The sequence below is a fragment of the Crocuta crocuta genome, unplaced genomic scaffold (genome assembly GCF_008692635.1).
Source record: "Crocuta crocuta isolate KB4526 unplaced genomic scaffold, BGI_CrCroc_1.0 scaffold130, whole genome shotgun sequence".
NCBI lineage: Eukaryota > Metazoa > Chordata > Mammalia > Carnivora > Hyaenidae > Crocuta > Crocuta crocuta.
In genome coordinates this window covers 15201206-15211267 of record NW_027527920.1, presented here as the reverse complement: position 1 = coordinate 15211267, position 10062 = coordinate 15201206, and the positions used below count along the sequence as shown (strand labels likewise).

At 40.9% G+C, this 10062-nt stretch overlaps 1 protein-coding gene across 1 annotated transcript in view; it reads left to right on the top strand.

Moving 5' to 3' along the window:
- The window catches only part of AQP9 (aquaporin 9), a 48714-nt gene extending 40240 nt beyond the window's left edge, over positions 1-8474 (top strand). Inside the window, exons 5-6 of the mRNA XM_077747934.1 lie at positions 1525-1742; positions 6560-8474. Coding sequence (XP_077604060.1) covers positions 1525-1742; positions 6560-6734 — 393 coding nt within the window. The 3' untranslated portion in view covers positions 6735-8474. The remainder of the gene's footprint in view (positions 1-1524; positions 1743-6559) is intronic.
- Positions 8475-10062: the final 1588 nt, after the last annotated feature.

The window sequence follows — 10062 nt, the reverse complement described above, 5'->3', positions numbered from 1 at the left end:
AAAGAAGTTCAGGGTCTGGTGCCCAATCTGACAAGTAAGCAGATCCCTCTGTAGTTTGGGTGATCAGGACTGCGATAGGAGTAAAGTCAGAATGAAATGGAAGCCCAGAGGCAGAAACTTCTATCCTGCCTGGGAGAGTGGGGAAAGACTCCAAGGAAGAGCGCTCTTTGGAGAACATGATTCTTTGAATACAAATACAAAATCTTCTTGTTCGGAAAAACAGATGAAATGATGAGGAGATACAACTCTAAAGAATTTGTTGCCAGATTCTTCTGCTCATGAGCTGTGTGCCCTTGGGCAAGTTTCTTAGCCTGTTTCTCCCCAAGTTTCCTCATCTGTAAACTGAGAGTAATGGGCAATTGCCTGGCTCAGTCAGTGGAGCATGCAACTCTTGATCTTGGAGTTGTGAATTCGAGCCCCAGGTTGGGTATAGAGATTACTTAAAATAGTAATAATAATAATAGATTTATCTGATGGGTTATTATGAAATGCTAATGAGATAAACATATGAAACACCTGGGGCACATAACAGGTATTCAGTGAATAGTATTCATCAGTTAGGTGTTAAGTATGAAAAACAAGTTTGGAAAATAGAAAATAGTGGGGAAAATACAAACTAGAATGCACCATTTCAGAATACTTATTATTGTATTTCTTATAATATTTTCTTACAATAGTTCTCTTATGTATGTTTTTTAAATGTAAAATACAATGTGCATATATTTTTTACTTAATATCATAAGCACTTTTAAATATTATCACATGGCTTTTGTATTTATTGTTTTTAATGGCTGTTGAGTAGACCATAAATAGACACTCCTTCATTATTTTTAGCTCTTTCCCTGTTTGATGTGTTTCTAGATGTCTTCCAGTTTTTTAGTACTATAAATAATGCCGAAGTGAACTTGTTTGTTTTATGACTTTTTTTCATATTTTAAATTATTTCCATGGTATGGTTTTCAGATACCTAGCTGGGTCAAACTGAATAGATAATTTTATGGACTTTTTTTTAATGCATATTACTAAATTACTGCTGAATTTCCTTTTGAGAGTGGTACGTTTAGTTCTATCACTTCCCTAACGTTTAGTACTGTTTGCATTTTTCCATTACGAATCAGATTTTCCCACCTATTTGTTTCTCAATTCTATTTTTCTCTTAAGAATTTTCTGTTCATTTCCTTTGTCCATTTATCCATTAGCATCTTACCAGTTGCCTGAGGGCCTAAGTAGTAGCTTAGCTGGATGGTGTAGTGAAGGTGGCAGTCTCCGGAGCAGAACTCTCTGGGTCCACACCTGACTGCTGCTGACTGAGTGTGACTTTGGCACGTAGCTAATGTGTAAATGAGGATGATACTCACACCCACATCTAGGATTGCTGTGATGAGAAGAGAACCTGGCACAGTGTGCTCACTAAAGTGTGTTAGTCATTACTAGGTTTGTTTTTGAATAAGAGGGGGTAAAATTTGAGGTGAGCAAATGAACAGAATACAAGTTCAATCCCTTGTGAATTTTCTCCCTCTGCAGGTAGTGGCCACCATGTTCCTCCTCATGATTGTCTTTGCCATTTTTGACTCCAGAAATTTGGGAGTCCCCAAAGGCCTAGAGCCCGTTGTCATCGGCCTCCTGATTATTGCCATTTCTTCCTCCTTGGGACTGAACAGTGGCTGTGCCATGAATCCAGCTCGAGACCTGAGTCCCAGGCTTTTCACTGCTTTGGCAGGATGGGGGTTTGAGGTCTTCACGTAAGTAACAGCGGTGTCAGGGGAGAAAGATCCATGCTGCACCTCACTGGGAGGGCTGTGGTTGGACTACAGAAGTCCAGGAGAGTTCAGATGGGAGTGCGGAGGGTAAGAGCACACTCTGGTCATCAGTGTGGGATATTTCACTAGTGATTTGTGATATGGGGTGCGGTGGGGGAGGCATGAGGCAGACAAACATGGGCACAGATAGACAGGGAGGGAGAGACAGAGAGAGAGAGAGAGGCTCCAGGTAAATTCCAAAGAGATAGGCTTGCCCTATATAATAATAATCGGTATATGGTTTTATGTGAATATTTTGGTTGTATAACTTGTCTTCAGATTCACTTTGATACAAAGTTGGGGCAAGAATTTATATCTTCCAATACTACTACAGGGCTCCTTCTAGAGAATTGTGCTATGTATGCTTCACTCATTTAGCATATCTCTACTGAACACTGTGTGCTGTGGTCACTGTGCTAGATAAGGAAATTTCAAAATCACCTAAGACACTAGCCTTGAGCAATATAATAAGTGCTCTGGCAACTTCTAAAACCAAGTGCTGAGGGAATGTAGATAAGTGGGTGACCAGGAGAGCCTGGGTAGCTCAGTCGGTTGAGCATCCGACTTCGGCTCAGGTCACTATCTAATGGCTTGTGAGTTCGAGCCCCATGTCGGGCTCTGTGCTGACAGCTGGGAGCCTGGAGCCTGCTTCAGATTCTGTGTCCTTCTTTCGCTCTACTCCTCCCCTGCTTGTGCTCTGTCTCTCTCACTCTCAAGAATAAGTAAAACATTAAAAAAATTTTTTTAAAGAGAGTGACTAGATAGCTATGCCTGGGGAAATTGGAAAAGGCATCAGTGAAGAAGTGAGAGCTGAGTTGGGTCTTGAGGTATGAATAGGAAGTCCCTGGTAGAACAGATATAAAAGAAAGCCTGTGTACAAGAAATGGCATGACGCCATGCTTTCTACCTCAGAATGTGTGAGGAAATACGCCAATTGTTGGGACCAGTCTTCTAGGACACACTGTACCCATTTCTTCCTTCCCATTTTTGCCCCATAAAATCACAGTGGTCAGTCCCCATCTATTATCACATCTCTCTCTGAGAAAGGAACTCACTTTGGTTCATCAAGAAACAGGGCTCCAACACAGAGAAAGAGAGGCCAGAGAGACACATGTGAGGAAATGTTAGTTTAATACTTGGTGTGAGAAAAGACTTGAGTGTTTCTAAATGCTGACATATAGTCACGCACATGTGATGACTTATTTAAGTGTAGGTTTGGGTTGTCTTCACCAGTGTGAAAAACTAGCTATTAAAATAACTGATACCAGTCATATCACCACCATAGACAGGGCTGAGAGCTGCTAGAATATAAGCATCCTAAGGACAGGGACCTGGCAGCTTCCTCATTGGTGCACCCACAGTAACAAAACTAGAGCCTGGCATATACAGAGTTTCATAGAAGTTAATAAAAGTATGAATGAAATAATGGATAAACACTATATGCCAGACATGTCCTAAGAGATGAAGGATACAAAGAAAATTGAGCCACATCCCCTCTCTTTAAGAAACTAGTAATGCAGTGAATTGTCTAGAGCAGTGGCTCTCAACCAGAGGTGATTTTTTCCACCCAGAGATGTTTGGCAATACCTAGAGACATTTCTGGTTATCACAACTGGGGAGGGTGGAGATGAAAGTCATTACTGGCATCTAGTGAGTAGAGGCCAGAGATACCGCCAAGCATCCCACGGTACCCATGACAGGTCCCCACAACAAAGAATTATTCAGATAAATTGTTAAGAGTACCACAGGTGAGAAGCTCTTGTTCCAGAATGATTACCACTAGAACGCCCCCAACTAGGAAGGATCTTTTGTATTCTTCCAACAGAGAATGAAAAACATATGTCAGAAAGATTCCCAGAGCCCAGAATTAACTGATGAGTTTTGTTATTTCCACCTTCCTGAGCTTCATTCTAGGAGACCACTGCCCCCATGACCAGGTCACCTCAGTTAGCTCCACACAGACCCTGGAACAAAGATGCCTCAAAGGCCTGCCTTTGAGCTCTGCTTGGTGATTCATCCAAAGCTCTAAGAGTGATGGTGGCTCTAAGATAGGCAGAGACCTTGCCTGTTCTCTCTCAGTTTTATTAAGTGTAGGCAGGAGATCATGTCCATGGCAAAGTCCTACAATCACTTAGTGCTAAACTAAGCTCCATGTCCCTCTGTGTCAGGGTCCCTTCCCTTCATGCACTCATTTATTCATCCATGCAGCTACCTGAGCTCTTATTCAAGGAGCTGTGCTAGAGATGACAAAACCCAATTGCTGTCCTTCACCTTTATTTACGTTTTGTTTCAGAGGGGTTAGCATAGGCTCTTAACTGTTAACCAAGGTGAAGTTGTCAAATGCCATTAAGGAGAACTGACTCATTAACACCAAGATTTGAGAGGTTTTCAACTCTAAGCTTAGGAATTACAGGGGTGGAAGTAGGGGCATTTTATAGTATTTGGACATTCTTAAACAGGGGACAGAGAGGCTATTTCAGGCAGAGAGGCTGCTATATACAAAGACAGAATGTTAGAATAACACGTGATCTAGTCTAGCTGAAAGGATGCATGAAGAAGCCTGAAAAGAACAACTCTTGTTAGATCACAGAGGATCTAGGCTCCCAGAATGAAAAAGTCAGGTTTGGGCTACTCCCTATTCTGTAGATTATGGGAAGTAGCAAAAGATTTAGAGCAGAAGTTTGACGTGTTTGGAGCGCCAATTTACCAAAATTAGTCTGACATCACTACATGGATAAAGAAGAGACTAGAGGATCAGAAACCAGTTAGGAAAGAGCTGACTGGCTGGTAATCTTCGAAAATTCCCAAGAAAACCTTTGAAGGATAACAGGTCTCCAAAGTGTTCCTAGACTCTTTCATCCTTCCAGGGCTCCCTACCCCTGATAAGCATCACAGAAGATGTCTCAGCTGGGATCTACCCCCATGGTCTCAGAGAAAACCAAGACTGCCTTATTCTCATGGCCTCACTTGCCCCTGTAGGACAGTCAGTGGGGATGATGGCAGAGTGGGGCACCAGAGGGTCCAACAAGGGCAAGTCAACAGACCTTAGCTGACTACTGCTATCCTCTTAAATATTAAGATGTTTTCCACCTAAGCTCTCTCCACTAATTCACATTAAGGAATTAATGACTTCATGGATGAAGGATCTCAGGAGTATTGTTAATATTTTAAAGAGTTTACCCAAAGGGAGGAATTCCTGCTGGTGGTATGTACTTCAAGCAAATTAACACAGATGTTTCCCAATCACAACATGCAAATGATACTGTGGACTTGTAAGACCGGCCAGGCGGGATACTACATGTGAGGACCTTCATTTATGACTTGGGACCTCGGCACAACACATTCAGCCCTGACAGAAGGAAGAGCCCAGCCAGTGAAAAGAGGACGTGTGTTCTGGCACATAACTGGGACCCCAATCTGTTAAATGACAGTGAGATTCGCTATTAAATCATGATGAACGAGAGGAAATGGTAGACAAATTAGATGGCTTATACTTGCTTCCTGTGTGTACCAAAGAGAAGGCTCCTAGCTCTTTAAAGCCCATGTGCCTCTCCTAGGAAAGTCCTCCTGGATTTGGGGGCTTGTGAAGGTGCGCTGAGAGCAGCGAAAAGTGCAGCATCCTCTCTCCTGTGCAGTAAGAGTGACATCTGGTGGCTGCTGTGCTCACCCTCGGTGCTCTTCCCTCCATGATCTAATTTCAGAGTACTTGGATGGTCTGGGTGGAAGAGACCACCATGCAGATGGAAGAATGAAGCTCAAGGGCAGGGCTCATTTTCTTTATTATCCTTTCTAATCCAACTGTGATAGAAACAAACGCCACATGGAACATATATGTAGTTATTAAACAGAATGGTAAAAAGGACAGCCATGAACCTTTCCCAGCTAGGACACTGTGAAGTCCTCAAGTATATGTGTGGGCTCTTGCTATTTCCCCTGTGTCCTCCACATTATCCTGAATATTAGTGCTTCTCACTCCTCTGTTTTAAAAAAGTTTTATCTGAAATGTATATATCCTTAAACAATACATCGCATACTTTTGCTTGCTTCTGAGGATCATGTTCCTTTCTGTGGAGCTATTTAAATCGATTTCCTGTCTCCGAGAAAGATGGTAACAATTTACAAAGGCACCTGCTTTCTCCCAGAGCTATACTTTTAGTATAAGGTACTGTCATTGAAGACTTCTGTAGAAGACAGAATCATGGCACAAAAGCCTTATCAGAGAGTAGCTTTAAGCTGTGACCTCAAAAAATAAGCATGCAATTAAATTATATTTAGTAGGTAATTCATTTAACCACATTTCATTTTCTTAATTTATTCATTCATTGACAAATGTTTTCTGATTGTTTATGTCGTGGTTGCCCTCGTAGATGATTCTCAGGAACCCCTCCACACCTTTCCGTTCATTATCCCCAGGACTCATCATTTCAGGATTCAAGAAAGGAAGTTCCTGAGTAATCAACCTGAACTATCCCTAGATGCCTTCAGTTTTGACAGTGGGTTCAGGGATTATATTACCTGAAAGGAAAAGAAATGTGGCATATTCTCTCAAGACTACTAATAGGAAAACAGAATAGATCATCTGAAATCAGGTGTATGGAAAATCTAGGATGATGGTTGCCAAGCTACAGTGAGTGTCATGCCTAGTTCTTGCTGAGCTAAAAGGGAACCATGAGCATGAGAAAGACTGGCTTGTTTAGTGGATACCTAGACAATAATTCCAGGAGAAAGTGCAATATCACTAATTTCTCGTTTGATTTCAGAGCTGGAAATAACTTCTGGTGGATTCCTGTAGTGGGCCCTTTGGTTGGTGCTGCCATTGGAGGCCTCATCTATGTTCTTGTCATTGAAATTCACCACCCAGACCCTGACCCAGACTTCGAGACAGAACAATCTGAAGACAAAACAGAAAAATATGAACTTAGTGTGATAATGTAGTAGTGTGCTCAGTCTTAAATTTGCAATTGGCTGAACTCGTATTCTCTTCAGAAAAGATGGCATCCAGGCATCTGCGTTTTCGTAAGACTAGGATGGAATCCAATCATTTTTTTTCTGCTAGCTGTGTGTGAGGCACCTAACTGTAAAAGCATTCAAGTGAAAGTTTACAAATGCTGACCTCTTCTCCACCAGTTTCCCCCAGAATAGCACTGATTGTCCCCTGCTCTGTTTATTTCATCCTTTGATGGGAATCTTTATTACTAGGTGAGTTCCAATCACTTCAAACCTTGACCACGGACTTATTTGAGTGATCTTAGCTGCATTACTTGTATGAAATAGCATTACAAAAGCCTTGTTTTCAAATTCCACAAAGATTACATTTTGAATATCAACCAAAACTTGATTGAAAGACAAAATAGTGATTTCAGTTAATATGTTCATGAATTAGAGTTAACTCTGTAGTTATGCTGTGCCACTATATTTGTATAGATACAGATACTTTTCAAGCCTAGGAATAAAGGAAACAGTAGAATACAGCTGGAAAGCACAGGGGAAGGACGTTGTGGCATTCAGAAACCTCAGGAGACAAGATAAATTTGGGAAACCAAATGGAACTTTTTAATGGAAACCATTTGTCAGATTAATCTCTTGCTCTTTGCATTTTAGAGGGCACCAATTAATTTCCTTGTCTTTAGTATAATAAAATACAACTGTAACCTCAGTCATGAAAAATACATCACTCTGTATTTTTAACTCAAATGTATTTTCCTGATTGTCCACTTGAGGACAGACATTTGACAAGTGAAGTCAATGGCTGCACTGATCCATTATTCTTCACATGTCCTAGAAGTCAAAACTGAAAGCCAATGGATCCTGGACTAGAGGAATCTTCAGGATAGAAGGTCCCTGGAAAGCTAGCATTACCTTATTGGGCTTTACAATTCACAAAACACTTTCATATTTATTATCTAATTTAATCCTCATGGTGACTGTTTGAGGTATATGCCATGCTTCCCGTTTTCTGAGATAAAGAAACAAAAGCTCAGGGAAGTTAAGTGAGTTGCCGAAGTTCACATGGAAAGTTGAGCCTCGTCTAATGCATCCTACACCTTTCTGAAGATCAATCAATAACTGGCCAAGAATCTTGGCCAGCCCTTCTTGGCTGGCAAGAAGACATGGATTGGCAGCTGCCAGAATGTGTACATCTTCTGTACATAATGTTCCTGGGATCCTAAAATATAAGGACCTTTATCATATAATTTTATTTCCATTGTTACTTATGCACTAACAAAGGAAAGAGGTAGCAATTTGATTGTACTTTTCATGTGCTGAAAAACATTATTAGAAGGCCTCTCTTCCTTGCTCTTGCTACATCTTGCTCCTATTGCTGCTCCTTCCTTCCATAACAATCACAAACGTTACATTTGGGTAATTTCCCCTTGGTCAGCCTCTTCCCTGTGAAGTTCTCTAATTGATGTCACTTTGGTGACAAATCTCCACAAGCTTGTAACTCACAAGCACCATACCAAGTGATGCATCCTCAGTGAAACTGTTAAAAAGCCCAGCCTTCCCAGAGGTATCCAGTTCCCCCAACTGCTTTGTGACGATCACAGAAAAGTAAATGAGAAATGTCTCCAATGGCCTATGTTCTACCATCTCCTAACATGGAATATTTTTCTTGCTCTGAATCTACCTGGATATTTCCTATTTGAAATAAAATTGGTGGGTTTTTAAAAAGTTTTTAGGAGTATTATGATGTCTAAGTACATATGCTTATCCTGTCTACAAACTGAGATCTCCTGGGGAGCTTTTAAAAGTTACTAATACCCAGTTATTCTTTTGTAAATATCACAATGATTCAAATGTACAGCCAGGGTGGAGAACATTGACTTGGTTAAATTACATGTTCTAAGGTTTCTTTGAAAACCATGCTTGGTGGTGGCCAGGCCATTCTTGGTAGCATTTGCAGGCTTGGGATCCTCATGGATTTGAGAGCAGTGTTTCCCAATAGGGGGCAGTTTTCCCCTTTCTCATTCCCTTCCACCACCCCTGCAAGGGGATATTTGGCAATGTCTGGAGAGGTTTTGGGTTGTTACAACTGGGACAGGAGAGTTACTGGCATCTAGTGGGTAGAAGTCAGGATGCTGCTAAACATCCTACAAAGGACAAGACAGTCTCCACCCCCACTGCCACCCCCCACACACAATACAGCATTATTCAGCCCAAAATGGCAATAATGAAGAGGTTGGGAGACCCTGAATTTGGAAAAAGGTGAGGTGAGGAATAAGAGAAGACAATGAAGCCCTGTGCCCTGATTAAAGTTCTGCAAAAACAGAGACACCAAACAAGTCAGAACAGCCCCGGGGTGGATTATAATTATTACAGGAAGACACAATCTAAAATTTGAATTTTCAGTTTGGATTTGGAAGTTATGATTCATGCAGGTGTTCATTAAACACTACATGGTGATTAATGAGTGGAATTATAAAGAAGAAATCACAGTTATGGAAACCATTCCAAGGAAGACTTTTTTTTTTAATGAAAAAAAGTTCCTCTTGTCCTAGGTGCTCACATTCAAATTCTCCCTCTGCCCCAGTTTACAAGTGAGTTTGCTTGTGGCAAGTTCTTATGCAAGATAATGTGTTTGTGTTTGAATGATCAGTATCAGAAGTCAATTAGAGCCAAATAACCTATTTTTAAAATAGACCCTTTAGGAGCTGGAATTTTAACATCCCCCCCCGCCACCTTCCTTGTCAATCATTAAACTTAATAGAAAGCATGTGTTTTAATGTCATAAATAGAATTTCTCTATGATTCCCCTACCTGTTTAGATCTTGAAGCATGTCAAATGTTGTAGGACTTTTTATAAAGTTTATTTTGGAGGTATGGGGCAAAGAGATTAGGAGAGAGAGAGAGAGAGAGAGAGAGAGAGAGAATCCCAAGCAGGCTCTGCACTGTCAGCTCAGAGCCTGATGTGGAGCTTGAACCCACGAACCCTGAGATTATGACCTGAGCTGAAACCAAGAGTTGGATTTGGTTACTGAGCCACCCAGGCACCCCAGACTTTTCTAACTCGTAAGAACCAATGTTAATATTCAGCTATTGAACAGGATAAGCAAAGTAGAAATGTCACATTTAAAAATCTGATCCTTAAGATATAAATTATTGTTTCCTTTAAATTATTTACATACACACACACACACACACACACACGTCTTATATAAATGTTGTAGGATTTTTTTTAACCTCAATACCAAGAGTTTGTTGTCTTGCCACTTTAAAGAATGAAGAGGTGACACAAAATGAGCAGCAAGCAGAAGTTTCTTAG